General features: G+C 42.9%; 1 protein-coding gene across 4 annotated transcripts in view; it reads left to right on the top strand.

Moving 5' to 3' along the window:
- Positions 1-17,776, top strand: part of TSPAN9 (tetraspanin 9) — a 1,047,344-nt gene that overhangs the window by 1,007,552 nt on the left and 22,016 nt on the right. For all 4 annotated transcript variants that reach the window (XM_078673949.1, XM_078673950.1, XM_078673948.1 and 1 more), the window contains one exon: positions 12,710-12,811. In XM_078673949.1, the coding sequence (XP_078530075.1) occupies positions 12,710-12,811 (102 nt within the window). The remainder of the gene's footprint in view (positions 1-12,709; positions 12,812-17,776) is intronic.

Genomic DNA, 17,776 nt, shown 5'->3' with positions numbered 1-17,776 from the left:
GCGGTGGCGTTCTGTATGGTCTGAAGTCTTTGGAGGAGGTTGATGGAGATCCCTGTTTTAGAGTGCATTACCCTAGGTTTTAAGGAGAAATAAAGTAGTTTCTGCGCTGCACAAAACTGAAGCGCTTTAAACAGATACATACTTTGTATGCGCAGCGACTAGGTGGAATACATATGAGACTGAGGACACAATTTTAAGGAGAAATTGATTATTTTCCTCCTTGATCTCCCCTGATTTATCTCCCATTTCTGCTTGTGTTAGGTGTGTGCTCTGTGATGCAGGCCTCCAGTGCCGCTATGTATCCGCTCCGACCCTAAAAGGGTACTGAATTTTTTTCCCATGTAATTGGTGTGTATACCTTTCCAGTAATGCCATTGGAAGTTGAAATTAAAGGTCATATGTGGGTTTCAGTGTGTATTTACACCACTTTCATACATGTTAAAAAAAATCTGTGGCTGCCAGGAGCACCATTCTGACTGGCTACAGTTTAAAATCACAGGTAAAAGTGCCTCTGCCATTTAAGAAATTATATTTTATGTATTCGATCAGTCACCCCAAAGTGTGCCTTGTTAGCCCACTGGATCAGGTGCCTACTATATGAAAATGTAGCATACTGCATATTGAAAACGGTATGCCCTCACAATGAATAATTTCTTCAAAGCGGTTTCCACTGTGAAAGTAAGACCAGATTTTCAAAGTTCATTGCAGTTTCAAAAATCTAATTCAAATACTAAAGCTGTTTTTGATAACTTTAGTGGAAACTTGACTTTATAAAGATGTGCTGCCTAGGGGAAAACTACTTTGGGACCAGTTTGTCTCTCAGCCCCATTCCAGAATCAAGTAAATTGGACTTCTGATTTTATTGTGTTGCTTTCTTGACTTTCAAGTTGTGGATGCTGATTAAACTTAACATGCATTGCTTCTGAGGAATTGCCTGCTACCAGGGCGAAGCATAAATTCTTCAAATGCCAGGTTTTTGACTAACCAGATTGTGTTAAATTAAGTTGGTATGGCTACCCCCTTGCAAATTAACATCCTAATTACTGGCAACACCTCCTTAGAAAACTATTATCTTATAAAGACCGTCAGCTGTGATCTTCCATGTACTCCCATACAAAACAAAACAGGATTAGAGTCACACTCACCACTCCTGGCAGTCACCCTTCCCCTTTTTCACCTCCACATTTGCTGGTCCTCTGATTCACCTTCATCGCTTCCTCACTGCACCCCATGTAGGGGCTTCACATTCACCATCAATCGCATGATCATACTTGATTCCCTTGCTTCACGTGGCCGTGCTGCATTAGGCTGGTTCTCCTCATACCTCTCTCAGCTCTTGTCCATATCCCTCTGCCCTTCCCTGGCCCATCCCTTTTCCTGTGCGCATCACGGGTTCTGTCCTGCATCTGGTGCTCATCTCACTGTACACTGCTTCTGTTGGTGCCATTATCTCTTTCAGATTCGCGAGGAACCGATTTGCTGATGATGTACCAACAATCTTCTCCTTGCTATTGGTTACTCCTAAACAACAGCCTCAAACTTCCAGTTGTTTGGCATCCATCGCCACGGCATGGCCGTAAGATTTTTCATGCTCACGTCATTCAAAATAATATACTCTCTTACCGGCATATTTTGACCAAATACACTTGATCCCAAAGTTTTTAACCCAATGGTATTGATACTCTTACCAGAATAGCCAGAAAATGGTAGGGCTGTTCTCTTTAGGATGCACCTAGAGCCGTTTGTATCTACAACAGCTGCCATATTCCAGCTACACAACATGGTTCGATGGCCACAACCGGCTCACGAGTCTCCTACATTTTTTGCTCAGTCCTGAAACAAAGTATTCAACTTTTAAATGTGTATACTTTATAGTACTCCGCAACATCTTCCTATTTTCTGTACAGATGACATACAGGCTGGTTGCCCCTTTCCCACCTTGATAGTCCCCCGGTTTGTATTTCAATACGACCCATGATTTATCCGGTCTCTGTCTTGCTGACTCCATCTCCCACCAACTACCTTCTTCACTGCACTGTGCTAACCTTCACCTCGCATTGTGCTCAACTCCCCCTCTTTCCCTCATTCATTCCTCCTTGATCCTTGACCCAAAGGTCTCTTCCTTCTGGCTGACCCCAAGGCCACTCCCTCCCGGCTGACCCCAAGGTCTCTTCCTCCCTGCCAGCTTTCAAAACTGTTGAGCTGTTTAACTTCTACAAATGTAAATGTAAATGTAAATGTCATGGTACTTATAGAGCGCACTGTCACCAGACGGTCACCTTGCGGTGTCGCCTACACTCTTCTACAACTTGAATAATAAACCTACTTCTGAAGATATATGGTTTCCTGCTTTCTCATTACTTGTCAAGAACTCACTTTTTTAACACCTGTCAAATTGCGTCTCCTCAAACTTGAGTCTTACACCGCTGAAACTAAGTCTACAATAGTCTTACACGTTGTCAAGATATGTAGCCATCTTCCTGTAGTGTGGACTTGGTGATAAGTGAAATAGGCGCTTCCTAATACTACTTACTAATAGCATTAATAAATGATGTGTCTGTTCTAGTGTTAATGTCTCTTGCCTCGTCTACCTTCTTCCTCCACTTGACGTAAATGTTTGTCACACCCTAAACTACTTAACAGGGCTTTGTATCATAGAACAGTTGTCATGTGAAGGGTTTTAGTTCTGATGCCTCCGTTCCTACCGCAAATAAAGGACTCGTAAGCACTTGTACCCTTTTCCACACGTCACTATTGCACGAGCTCTCCATTTCTTGCCCCATCCCACCTCCTGTTTACTTGCAACAGAGCCAAGACGTTCACATCGTCATCTTTTCCGGTTGAACCTGTCCCTGTTGCTTGTTGCCTGTGTTGTGCTGCCCTCCACTGCACGGTGGTAGCAAGTAAAGAAGGACTGGCTGTCTGCAGCTCACTGGATATAAGCAGGCGCGTGTCACAGGTGGCACGAGCCCGCTGATTCAGTGCTCAATTACGGAAGACTGCGATAAAGTTTTATAGACTGCAGATTCACTTAAATATCTGTCGGTGGAAAGTGTGGCGATTAAAGGCCCTGGACGCTCCGGACCTAGTGTATAGAGATGCAGGGCAGCCGGGTAAAAAGATAAACCCAACAGCCAACATGAGCTGCACGGATTGGTTGACTCTGGGGTGCGGCGCTTGGTGGTAGGTGTGCAATCCTGACCGGAAAAAAGAAATGCAAACATAAACAGCCATCGCCCACACTGATGCTAATGCCCGTAATTGCGTTATTGTAGCCATTCCTCACTGCTATCCCAGCTTGACAGTCCCAGTTACACTGGCAATAACTCACTGTAATTTGGTAATGAGTTTAAAGTACTTAAAACAAATATATTCAGTGGATTCCAGCAGCTGATGGAAATTAATCCGTGTTTAGTGAAGCCCTTAGTTCGCTATGTGCCATTGCTGCGCAGATCCGGATCCAGAGTGATGCTAATGTGCCGCAGAGGAGTCTGGGCACTTTACCCGCATTGTCTACATTAGTATCAGTTCTCTCCACGCCTCTCTGGCTCGCCCGCGTCATTCGCGCAGGGCTTTGCTTACGCTAAGATGGCGACCACCCACCCATCTGTATCGGATAGTGCTGGGTATGAGGGTCTCGCTTCTATCGAAGGAGACCACTTATTAAAAGTGACAATGATAGTATCAAGGAGCACACAAATATTTTATCAAGGAGCACACAAATATTTTTTTTAACAATTCAAATGTCAAGTACAATTATAATCTTTCAAATCGTGGCATTAATGAAACATATGTTGATGGGAGTCTTGAAAGTTCTTGTATTCAGTTAGGTCGTTTTTGTTTTTTACACAATTAGATTAAACATTTTTCGTCCGTAAAAGGTCTTCATCAGGGTTAGTATGTGACGTGGTATCAATACCAATGTAGCGAACCTCCTGATGGAGAATATCTATCTTGCGCGCTGAGAGTCACCCGTAGCGTGCTGTCAATCGCCAGAATTAAATGCCTCGGTTTTTCGGTTGGGATAAGAATTTCCAAAATTTGAGTAGTCCTTCTTGATAAATCAATGCAGTCTAAATGTTGTAAATAGATGTCCTTGAGCCAGGAGTATAATCAGGTTACTTTATTCAAGTTGAGTTGCAGGTCAAGTTATTAAGATGGAAATACATAACCCTACCAGGAATGACCTCCCTGTCACTCAGCCTGCCTGGTACCAACTGCCAGTTGAGACACAAGCCAAGCCCCCAACATTCCACGATGTCACCAAGCATTCTAGCAGTGACACCATGTGAGCCACAGGGAAATCCCAGCCAGAGAAAGAGACATAGATTAAATATAACACTAATCTTATTAGAAAAATCCTTCTTCAAATCATTCTGAAGATATCAACGTCATTTTTAGCCTCCAAGTCCAAAGTCCTTCCTATTTAAGGAACATTTTACAATTTGTTCTTTTGCTACTTTATTTAAATGCTTTAAATTAATCTGGTATTTTGTTTCCTAAGCAGTCATGGACCCCCTGAGTAGTATCACAGGCATTCCCAGACCACAGCGTAAGAACCACTGCCCTAGTCTAAAGAAGGAAGGTCTGAGGAAAAAGACAAAGCATAGGTTTTTGGGAGATCCAACACTATTTTGCACTATGGAGGATTTTTCAATATCTCTGCAATTGAAACATTTTGACTTGGAGCTATTATTTTGGGCTTCTTTTGAAGAGACGGAGATAGTTCGAGGATTTGGATTTTCTCCATTTCTATTATTTTCTTCTTAGTTCTGCTTTAGAACGAGGTGATTGGCGAAGAAAATATGTGTATAAATACCCACCCCCAACCAAATAGCCAAATAATTTAAAGGATGGGTTGATCTCGGGAGAACTCAGTAATGCGCTGGAGGTGGTGGGGGGAGAGTGAGCTCCAGGCAAAGGATCAAGCAGTCGACTGCGGTGAGGACTACAAGAAAGCCTAGAATGACCAGTGGCCTGGTCTGTGCAATCATCCTGTTTAGAACAGCATTCAAGACTGTGTGTTTGTGTAGTTTGGTGTAGCTACAATGCCTGAAGCCTGACTGTAGTAGCAGTAATGGTGGTTAATTTGAGAAATGTGGCTTGTCGTTGATAGTAGAAACGTTAGAGCTTGCAAATTGCGTACATTTATTGAAAAATGGTGCTACAAGACTTAACAGACACATTATGCATGTTTTTAAATCTAACTTTCTAATAAAGTGTAAGTTTGAATTTCACATTTGTCTCAATTTCACTTAACTGCGATGGCATTGTTTTTGCTAGATGTTTTCGATGCAGTGCGTTTAAAATGCTCATTAAATCATCATATGTGCTGTCATACCTTGCGAACACAAAATTGTTTATTTAGATCACTTTACCTTCCCAAATGTGGGATGTGATTGTTTAAAAACTGTGTTGTGTCTGCTCCCATATTGACTTGGAAGACACAATTAGGATGCGCCTGTGTGATGGCCATTACAGCAAGCATGGCCAATGCCAGGGAAAAGACTGAGACAGCCGAGCATCAGAAGACACCTAATCAATTTGTAGTCTCAAGTGATCTGATGGCGCAGGGAAAGTACAGCTGCTGGCAGTGTGTGTTGGCAAGATTCACACACAACACATGCTTGGAAGAAACAGGCCAGATGGGGCCAGTAATAACTGTGGCTAAAAACAAGAAACTGAAAAAGCTCACAAGCAAAAATAACTATTGTGTAACATTTATAGCAAAATAGAGTAGCTATAATTTGCTATTGCTATTGCCTGCTAAAGTTTGAGAACACACACAGCTTTGAGAACTTGCAATGGGTGTCACTGATGCCACTTGATTGACTGGTGGCGCCTTTGGCTCAGAGGTTGCAAAGGTAGTGACAAAACTGAATGTCACAGGGGTTTTTTAAGAGCCATGTGTACTTCACGTAACTCCACCCACTGCTCCTCTGCTGCAAACAGGAGGCTTTCTGATAGGCACTTGTAACTGCAGATTCCTCAGCTATGGAGTATCCAAGCAGCAGACTGGATGCAGAAAACTGTCTTTGTAACCACTCCTGTGTGTCGACAGGTGACGCAAGTGACTCGGCTGCGGTCTTGTACCACCCTACGAGTGACAAAGCTCACATTTAGGCTCCACCCCTGTGCACTGACATCCATTCCTTTCTTTCTGCACTGGAGCTCCACTTCCAGCTTTATTAGTTCTCCGTCTTATTGAACATCATTCAGACAATGTGCCAGGGATAACGCCTACCCCAAAGACAACTGGATTAAAGCCATACCATGACTTCAGGAAGCAGATGATGGTTGCAAATCTGCATGATGTGTGCCTTCCATACCTGGGTTACTCAGTCGGGTGAGTATTATGCTCTCATGCACCCGAAGGGGATTAGAGATTGTACGACAAAATCTCTGTTGCTGAGCACAAGAGTTCATGTTTGAAAAAGTGGCCTCGAATTGCAAAGCTGCTCTTGGCCAATGCCGGACCCGGGCAAGTCCATTCTTGTTCTGTTGTCAAGCAAGTCAAAAGCTCAAAAAAGACAAGCAGTACTTGACCCCTTCCTGCTACTCAAAATCAGATGAAAAGCCACAAAGACGACATTAAAGTGGCTCCTCATCTCCAGCATCCTTTGAATCTTGTCCGGCACCACCATCTTGGTGTACTCCAAATTTCCTGGGCTGTAATCTGCAAATTGCAGGCTTTAAGGATGCTGTCTTGCAGCTCTTTTAGATGCTGCAAGCTCCCTCTGGTATGCCTTTTGGAGCTGCAAGGGCCTCCAGCTGGACTTGTGCCAGTGGGCCCTCCCCAGGCACCGGCGGCCCCTTCGCAGGTTGCAGCTCATCTTCAAAGATAAGGAATGCGTGAATTAACATACTTCAATGGCTGGGTGCTCAAAGCAGGTTTGCCGCTGTCAGTCACAAACCTCTTCCAGACAAAGGCTACTTTCTTGACCTCCTTGTGGATTTCCATCATTGAATTGGGCTCAGGTAGGACTTCAGCTCTGAGACTTCCCTTCATAGGGCCTATCCTGGATACAGACGCTTTCAAAAGCCTTTCCACTTTCTCAGTGAGCCTGGGAAATTCAGGATATGATCGGTTTAAGTACGCTCAGCACTGGTGCTACTTCTCTGATTTCCTCCAGATCCTTCAGGATACAGCTCAGGATCTTATGTGGTGGAAGATGAACAACAACCTGAATTGCAGCAGGCCGCTCTTCCTTCAGACCCATCATTGGCGTCAGGTGAGGCATCTGGGAGAGATTGAGATCATGAGGCCTCTGGTCTCCAGGGGATCGCCATCTTCATATCGATCTCTAAATGCTTCTTGCAATCCAGTTGACCCTGAAAGCCTTGGTGCTGACCATCAAGGGGAGGCTGCTGCAGGTCCTCATGGAGAACACCACCACAATGCAGTACTGTTACAACCATGGTGGAAAGAGTTCTTGGATCTTGTGCCAGTAGGCTTTGCGTCTGTGGAGATGGCTGGACCAGCAACAGATCTTACTGGTGGCCAGCCACATGGCAGAGTCCCTGAACGACATAGCGGACAAATTGAGCAGCAGTTGCTTGGTGGGCCACACATAATATATCCATCCATAGGTGGCAAAACACTTCTTCAGATAATGGGGAAAGATTTAGCTAGATCTGTTTCCCACCATTAAGAATGTCTCAACATTTATGAGCGCTAGATACCTGTCGGGGGAGTCACTGGGAGATGCATTCAATTTACATTGGGACACCTGTACACATTTAAACCATTACCTCACCTGCATCGGGTTCTGAAGAAAATTAGGCTGAACCCTTCACAAGTTATCTTAATAGCCCTGGCCTGGGCCAGGAGGGTGTGGTACCCAGATTCCTAAGCCTGAATATGGTCCTTCTACCTCTTCGGGTGAACCTCTGTCTCGACAATAGAGGAGGGTTCTACAACCAAATGTCCTTAACCTACTCCTCCATTTGTGGAGATTGGCAGGCGGCAGCAGAATTCCTTTGATTTGTTGCCTCAAGTATGGGTGTCATCCTGGCAGCCAGACATTCTTCAAGGATATCCATTTACTCTGCATGCTGGGAGAAATGTGTGGAGTAGTGTAGAATCCATCATCTTAATCATTAGCAGGCCAATGCCTCTGATGTAGTGTTTGTTTTTGTCATTGGTTTATCAAGATCTAGTGGTGTAGTGGTGGGCAGAGTTAAATGTCGGCCATTTCAGCTTTTTTGTTTTGCCACATCAGCCTTCCCATTTCAAGTCACATGTCTTGATGTGCTTTCTGAAAGGTTTGACTCATGTTACTCCCATAATCTTCTGACATGTCACAGTGAAACTTCCTTTTGGTCCTCACATTCCTTATGTGCAGACCATTTGACTTGGTGCACAGTTATTCATGTAGCTCCTACAATCAAAACTGTAGTTCTAATCTACATGCCTCCCGAATGAACTGAAGGTACACTCTCCATACACCACTTTCTTTCCAGAGAAATCAGTGTTGTGGACCTGGGCAGTCTTCCTGCCAAAAGTGGTGTTACCCTTCCATGTCGGACAGTCAATTAGCCTACCGACCATCTTTGCTTCACCACACCCCTCGAAAGAGGAGGAGAGGCTTCATCAGCTTGACATTACAGAGCCCTGAGGTTTTAAATGGACCATACAAGCAATCACTACAAGGACAGTCAGCTCTTTGTTGGGCTCAGTAGGGTCAAGAACGCACGGCTATACAAAAAAGGACTCCGTCAAGGTGGCTAGTCCTTTGTATAAAGAGATGTAATGCGTTGACCAGAAAAAAGCCCGATGAATGCCTTTGGACCAATTCCACAGGGTCGAAGCTGCAACAACTGTCTTAGAGATCTGCCAGGTACAGATGACCGCGTCTGTGCATGCATTCACAAAGCCTTATTACCTTCATAGCCAGATTGACAGTGAGGGCCATTTTGCTCTTTCTTGTCCTTGCAAAGCTTTCTAGTTTGAGTCCACTACTCAGAACCTCCACCTATGTGGTATGAGTTCTGAACATAAACTGGTAATATTTTCAATTTAATCAATATTTTCTGTTCTGTACAAAGACTTTCTTAGTAAAATTATGGTTTTAACAGAACTTTAGTCAGATCAGCTTGCTAACTCCTGGCCTAAGTAACCAACCTGACTTGATGTTCACCCGTGTCTGAAAGGCCTTCCCCACCTGCTAGACTACACGGGGACAACAGCTTCCTCCTTTAGTGGGTAGGTCCTTCTCAGGGTCCACTGATTCTCTCAGCACTCTTTTAAAACTCTTAGAGCTTACATACTCTTTCCCCCAGCGTCTTTCACATGTGAAGCCTATCCGTGGATAATTTGTAAAACAACAAGTTCCAGGGCCCTCATCAGAAGGACGCAGCAGCTTGCACCGTCCATTGCCCCTGCCAGCTCTGCCAATTTCAGTACCAACACAACTAAAATCATCACACTCTTACAAGTGTGACAATTCATACTATTCAAGCAACCCAAAGCCATAAGAATGGCTTGGGTGCCACGTATTAGTGATTGGTAGTGCATATTAAATTAATATACAGCTCTTGTTGTGTTTATACCAACATTTAGCAGAAGCACTCCCATATGGCACACTATCACAAGTGCCGATGCTAAGAATTAAGTGCCAGTGCCGAGCATCAGAAATCATCGGCTCAAATTAAGCACTGAAGCCTATCCAGCTCTGAAAGATTTAGCACTACCAAGCGGCAATATATCACAAGCCAGCATTTTACAATGCAACATAAATAAATGTGAACATTTTGAAGGTTCTTAAACTACCAACTGCATGCTCTCTTCATTAAATAAATTGATATATTTACTCCAATTCCAGTGCACTGGTGAATGGGCTTTGTCTAGTACCAGGAGACCCTGTACCACGTTATTGAACGGATACCAGGAAAAGCAAATCAAAAAAGTTGTGTATATCATACTGACGTGTTGCATTGTTTGATCGACTTGTGGTTTTATAGTGTACATTGCTGCATTGTGTTGTCAGGCTGTTTCAGATGAAACCCGGTGGGTATGAGGCAAGGGGGAAGAAGCAGAATGAGTGAGTTATTGTAGAAACAGTGCTCAATTCAGCTAGCTTGAAGTGAATCTTTTTCAGTTTCTTCTGGGCAGTGAGGTAGCGGCATTGACAGCATCTCACCTCAAGGCGACCACTTCCAGTAGATTAAGCCTGGGCGGTGAACTCCTCTCCGCTCGCGGAGTTTGCAGTTTTTCGCACTCCATGTTATGCGGAGTTCAGAAAAACTCCGCTCTGCAGAGCGGAGTTTTTTCCTTGCTTGTGCTCCTCAACATCAAGTTGGCGAGTGTGAGTGAGGAAAATCCACCACCCTATGAGATGTTTCCTCATTCGGGCTCAGCAACGTCAAGTTGGCGAGTGGAGAAATCAATCACCAGGCGAGATATCGCCACTCAGGAATCAGATTTCTCAATGCGAGTGGCCGCGTATGCTCGCGACTGCTCGTGTTGGGAAACCTTCTGTCTGCGATGAGAAAGCTGCTTCTCGGCTTGACAATCTACTCAGGTGGCAGAAAGGAAGCCGTGCCCACTTGCGCTGTGCATGGTGCCATTCGCGATCATTTCACAGATCAGACGAACACCAGGCACTGAAAATTATTGTGAACGGCATTTTTTCTAACCCACTCCACCGCTTGCGGTGCTTCGAGTAGAGCGGCAGAGGTTTTTTTGCACTTTGTGTAGCGGAACTCCGCCCAGGCTTACAGTAGATACAGTTAAGATGATTACTTTTCACCATCCAGTATGGACCATGTTGTATTGAACGTTAATCAAATAACATTACTTAAGTCTTGGACAGAGGATGGATTGATCAGGGTTTTGAGTGATCCAGGTCCCAGACCTGGTGTGAACTAAAAACAGACATTGAAAACTTAACAATCTTGCATTCCTTAATAGTGGTAACTATTTACACGATGTTGGGTTTCTGTGCCTTTTTCTGTGTAGCATATTACTCTTGTATAGCATATCATTTGAACTGAGTCGCCTCCAGGTGTTTTCAATGGGTCACGATTGAGAGTCCTGGAGTTGAGGCTGAAAGCAGTGCACATTTCTTCACAGCCCCTGGGAGTAGGTCAAAAAGGTGTTCAGAATACATAGTCAATCATCCTTAGCCTCTGCAGAGTGCATAGAGCAATATTCTCCTCTTCCCATTCCAGTTGTGATTCTGTGCAAATGTGTGTGAAGAAGGTACACAGATGTCGAAATATTGACAAGAGCAAAGTAAAAGAAAATACTGTGCTTACAAGTGAGAGGCTATGTTGTGTATTTAGGGGTGGTAAAGGAGATGCAAGAAAGTATATTAAGGAGCGGGTGAAAAGAAGGGGCTGAGGAGAAAAGAGATGTGGTGTAAGATCTGTAGAGGGATGAAGAAAACGGATGCATATGTGTCTCAGTGTGAACATAACAGTAGTGATTGCAGCTCTCTCAAAAACAACTATTCCTCCCAGAAGCCTCAGTAAGGTTTATTTCACAGTCTCACAATTTCAGAATTGAAACATTTTTTATATTATTTACAGCAAAATCACTGTTACTCTTTTATCTTAAACAGATAACAACCTTTGACAAAGCCAATTGTGCAGTGGTTTGACATTGTCAATGTTTCAACTCTTCTATCACTTTTGAGGGTTTCATCCGAATTGGAATCAGAGATCAGAGGCAGACGCCGGGTTTCCCGCGAAGCTCACACGCGATTGGAAGGGGCGCATATACACACTGGATTTTTTACAGTGTGAACCAGACATCTATCATTAAGTCATTATTCCATCACAAGGAATAAGTACATTGCTTGGAGTTGAAGTGCCAGACGGCACTGTTTTCCCTGAAGAGACCCTCAAAACTGATTTAAGGGTCGAAACATCGACAATGTCAAAGGGGATTGTCTGTCTATTCAATTAACTTATAGACATTAGGCTATGAATATTTGTGTGACTGTTTTTTGGCTATACACTTTTTGAGACATCCCACTGTATATATATTGATCATTGTAAATACTGCATGCCACTGCACGTTTGAGCACTGCACCGTCTGCACTTTTAATTGATTTTGTTCAACGTTCATCTTCTATATTTTGAGAATAAATGTAGCAAAGTGTTTTCACATACCAAGAGAGAGAGTGACTGATTATGAGAGAGAGTCCCACTGAATTATTTATTTTTATTTTTTGCATAGTAATACAATGGGCCACTCCCTTTTTAGAGACTCCACCCTCCCCACTTATTGCATCCCAGTTAAGACCTTAGGACTAATGCCCAGTTGAAATGCCTGTTGGGATATCCTGAACTTGCTCGAAACTCTCCGTGGGCAATGAACAGAATTTTAACCTAGTCGTTCTTGGTAATCGCGATATGCAGAGTGCTTTCAAAGCCAGGACGCTATTATTACAATCTTCGAGTCCAGTTTTTAGGTCTGGTAACTGAGTTTAGCCCTAGAGTGCTAGCAAAATATCTCTGGGTGCAGTAAACTTCTAACAACTTGGAATACCAACCACTTCTCAACCACTCATAATCCTAGCCTGGGTGTTTTGTCAATGTGTTCCAATAAGGCGCAAACTCCACTGGTCTTGTCATTGTGGAGGCAGCACGTGAGAGCAGGCCCTGGCTGTGCTCATTGTAGTCATTTGTCTGGACGATAAAGACACGCGAGTATGAGTAAAAAACAGTAGTATAATCAGCCATATTTTGCTTCCTCTGACAGGTGAATGAAAATGCAAAGCACGACTTAAAAGAAGGCCTGTTGCTGTACAACACGGAGAATAACGTTGGGCTGAAGAATGCCTGGAACATTATCCAAGCAGAGGTAGGTTTGCTCCCTTCTGCTGTTCACAGTAACGGGTATAAACCCAAAGCAGCTCTGTAGCCCAATGGTGCATTATGTTCTGTCATCAGAATGTGTATAGCGCGTTTCTTGCAGTAGCATGGCTTCGTAGCGCTCTCAGGTCCCAGGGAGTGCACGAGGGAATGCATCAGAGACATGTTTCTGTTTAACTTGTTTACAGATACCCTCGACTGGAAAAACTCTAATTGTGTTTGCACATTCTCTGGGGGGCTCTTTCCATGCTGATGCATCAGAAGCAGCAAAATAATATATATTCCAGCTGCTTGGAAAATGGATCCCCCAAAATGAAAACGAAATTATACAAATATTTCTTGAATGGCTGGTTTACGTTAATTCAGGCATGCAAACCTGATGGCATGAACCGCATCAGGCAGGGAACGTATCGATGCACGCGCCTTTAATCAGGCGCACTTGGGTTGCAAATGCTAGCAGATGCCAGCGTCCAATGACTGGACGGTACCGCGCCTCTGTAAGAGAGGCGCAGGCTTCCATTGCAAAGCAGTGGAGTGCGCGCAGACGCATGTAATCTCCCAGGGTCTGTTTACAGCTCCGGTGGTTTACCGAGCAGGTGCCGCAGCACGAGCTAAACTGCTCCAGATGAATCCCTGCAATGATGCGGCCTCCATGCGACTGTAGGGGATTTACGAAATAAACCACTGGATTGGGGAGTGCACATCAATTATATGAATGTGTATGCTCGGTGCTTGCTTTGAAATAGAGCCTCTGTAGAGTAGGCATCTGTGTCTGCTCTGAGTCTTCAATGAAACAAAGTGCCCCGGCTCATCACTTATGCATCTTCCCACAATGCAGCGCGAGGAGCGCCTCTCCTAATGCACTACTTGGCAAGACAATCCAGCTCGCGCACGACTGAAGGCTGCAAATGTGGCACCATAGATATTGGACACTCACTGTATTTACAATATTGTTTATGTCCTATTACTGTGTTTAAAAGGAATTTGATAGCCGTGGGGTGGGGGGATGTGCTGTAAAGTTCCTAATTGATTTGGAGTAAAAAAGAGTGACTATAGCAACAACAACAAAAAAAAAGTAAAATCTTCCACATACGTTTTGGAGAAGAGAAAAACAAGGACTGGAACTCCAATTTCAGGAACAGCAAATTCGGTAGGGTATAAAGAGCTGGTGGTTACCTCCAAATTCCTTTTTCTTTGCCACTACAACAGTATTATAAATAGGGCTTCCGGTTTTATGGTATCTATTTTTTTTAACATATCCGTCTGTATTTATCCGTATTTACTTTTGGGCCATGTTATTGGTATTTATCCATATTTATTTTGTGTTTTGAGAATAAATTGAGTTGTAAAATGGTATATTTCCACATTTATTTAATTCTTCGACGTGTCCCATACATGGATGCTTGTCAGTTTTTAGCAAATTAAGTAGCCACATACAACAAAAAAATACACTCACAGGTACGTATTAGCTTTATACTACAAATATATGTTAACATATGCCTTCATTTAAGGATATCTTATCCTGTTTTTTAACTCTCCATGCTGTCTATCTGCTCAGCTGTTGCCTAGAATTTATGAAAGACAGCCTGAAGAGTCTCTCAGAAGAACCACCTTTTCAGTATTTTTGCGCTCTTAAAACAGGAAAACCAGGAAACCCATTGGTTCCTGTCTGTATTTATCTGTAAAAATCAGTAAAACTGAAAACCGGGAGCCTTAATTATAAGTAATTCTCGCAGTGGTCTTTTCATTAAGATACATTTTGGTATGATGGCGTATTGTCCTACTTTATAGCCAAGCAGCAGTTCTGCATTAACCTTTGTTGTATGTAAAGTGGACAAGCTTTCAAAAATAACCAGCAGTGCCTGTTCCCGCCCAGCACATGGCATGGTTAAAAAAACAGAGATCCTGGACCAGGACCTGGACCAGGAACCAGGAAACCCATTGGAAACCCATTGGTTCCTGTCTGTATTTATCTGTAAAAATCAGTAAAACTGAAAACCGGGAGCCTTAATTATAAGTAATTCTCGCAGTGGTCTTTTCATTAAGATACATTTTGGTATGATGGCATATTGTCCTACTTTATAGCCAAGCAGCAGTTCTGCATTAACCTTTGTTGTATGTAAAGTGGACAAGCTTTGAAAAATAACCAGCAGTGCCTGTTCCCGCCCAGCACATGGCATGGTTAAAAAAACAGAGATCCTAAAAACTCGAACCTTGGCAAGTTAAACTTGGGGAAAAGGTTTTGCAGTCCGATGAAATTCCAAATTGCCCATACCTCAGGTAATTCAGGATTAGGATGAATGAGTATAAATACATACAGTCATAACCTTCACTGTTGTAGACAGATCAAAATTCTGTATACAAATGTACATTATTTCCAACCAGGATGTGTAGTCAATGTTCCTGTGTGAAAGTTCACCTCTCAAATACCACTCGTTCCATTGGGGTGTGAGAAGACCTGGTCCAATCAAAATCTAGGTACATGGTGTTTGCTTGAGTGCTGGGAATGGTCCATTAAACTTATACACCGAGGCAATAATGCAGGTATTTCACGATGCTCGCAATGAACAACAGTTAAGCAGTAAGGTATTTAAACACCTTTCAACGTACATTTCTGTATTTATAAGCCCATTTAGCTAAAAGTGCACTCTTTATTGTGCCCCTCCTTCTAATGGCGAAGCTGGAATTCCAGATACTAGAAGGAGAATAGTGACTGGAAGTTGTCAAAATACATTTTAATCAACTTTCATTTGCAGTCCTTTAAAAAAGGACATGATTTGCAATTCACATAGAAACCCACCAACCCCAATTCATATGCAGGAATCCAGGCACCAAGCCCTTGGCCCAGCAAGCCTTTCTTCAGAGTGGGTCCTGATACGTCAATAACCCCATAATCTATACGTTGTTTGATGATACAGCACAGAAAAATGTCCTCAGTCAACAGATTTTCCAATTGAAGCCTGGGTAACATCTATCATGGAATTTTCAACCAGCATTTTTAGTTAAATTCTGTCTTACCACTGTATAAAATTCTCAAACTCTTCTTCGGGACGGGGCGATTTCAGCGGTGCCTGGTGAGTCAGTAGGGTTTTACATGCACACTGTGCTTTCTGTAGGGAGGACTTTAAGTCTCAGGGTACTCAATGGGATTGGGTCTGTACTGGGTGCTTTCAGTGGTTCATGGAGAGAGAGAGAGAGAGAGAGAGAGAGGTAGATTTATGATTGTCAATACATTTATATATGCAAGCTATTTGTGTCACAATCTCTGTGTATTGCATGCACTCCCAAATAGTAAGGTATGTTTTAAAATACCTTATCATTTGAAGATGACTAGTTTTTGGAATGTAAATATGGCTCTTCATTTAGTTAAATCTTGCTAGAAAAAATGGTTAGTGCTATTTTGATTGTAAGTGGTCTCTAAACGTGTTGTTACATTTTCCTAGGTTAGGTGCTAGGTACATTGTTTTTAGAATAGAGTGGGATCAGCTGGATATCATATCCGGCATCTATGATTGAGTCGGATGACCTAATGAACCACACTGTGTCTCCGTTCAGGTTGCCAGCACTGTGCCACATGCAGGCACGTCTGCTCTTTCAGTTTGCTTTGTATGCAGAGCAACAGCCGTAAATACAGAGTCTCACTCTCTCCGGGTCTGTTTGTAGGAGTTGTAGGTCTCTGCATGGTCTGTAGAATGTTGTGTAATTTCTCTAAAGCACTAACACTGAGGTGGTTATAATTACCCAAAAGAACCCATTTAGCAATCTTTCAACAAGGACAGATTTAGGAAAAGATTTTAAGTACACTAAGCTATATTGCCAGAATTGCCACATATGACTTGGAGGTAATCTACAAATGTCTGCAACAAAACATCAATCCAATAAGCTCTTACTTAAAGTACAAATCTGGGGCTTGTGTGTTACACCCTGTGTTGTGCAACTGGCACATTAACTCTGTATGCTATTTATAATTAATCAAGGCTCTGATCAGTTTTCACACAGATCTCTCCAGCAGGTGCATTAACCACCGAGTTGTCTTATCAGTAGTATGGCCTGAACCTTGTTGAACACAGAAATATCTCTGCAATTGGATAAACAAAAACCTCATTAAAGGTCTTCAACTTTAACCTTGACTTTCTTTGCTGGCAGTTGTATGGCATTGTGAAGCATTACAATCAGATAGCATGGGGATATATGTATTAGTAGAGAAGCAAATAACCCTAGAATATAATTAGTGAAGGTTAAAAGGTCAGATGACAGTTGCACTGTCACGCCAGACCTAAACCTCCATGTAGTTTAATGACAACCTTCCTTCCATTTGTACTGTTTCCAGAGAAAATCACAATAAACTAGTTATCTAAGACACTTTATTAGCATTACAAGGTCCTGTGTGGGACCCTGAAAGTTCAAGCTCAGGCAGCTGGATAAATAAACAAAATGATCACTGCAATGATGAGGGCAAGCCATTTTTTGTGGAAGCACACATCTTCTGCACAATCAAAGCATGTACTTCTAACCCCCAATGTGTGGATTGGCGCCATAGCCCTTCTTCTTTTGATTCTTACAAAACTGTTTGGCGACAGCTGCTCTGTCAAGCCAGACAAAAGAATGAGTAAACTGTCATCGAGACATTGCTCTTTGTGACTGAACCATTTTCTGCCACGACCCCCAAACCTCAGTTTATGGGCTCACTGAGTCAATATTTGTTTTCCAGCCCTGTTCTTCCATTTACAGGCAGCATCCCACCAGGAACCGCATTTTTGTCTTGTTCATTGTTTTCTGAAATCCTGACAGTGAATGTCCGTTTTTACTTAAACGATCTCAGTGGATTATGCATCAGTTCTCTTTGGGGCCCGTTTAGTGACTATAACCATTTCATTTAAATGTAGGTGAAAGTTGGGTGATATTTTGAAATGTAATGAGTGACATTGCTATTATGGTTTTAGGGCTTTGCATT

The sequence above is a fragment of the Lissotriton helveticus genome, chromosome 1_1 (genome assembly GCF_964261635.1).
Source record: "Lissotriton helveticus chromosome 1_1, aLisHel1.1, whole genome shotgun sequence".
NCBI classification, from domain to species: Eukaryota; Metazoa; Chordata; class Amphibia; order Caudata; family Salamandridae; genus Lissotriton; species Lissotriton helveticus.
Note: the sequence above shows the minus strand (reverse complement) of the source record. Positions and strands in the feature narration are given on the sequence as shown.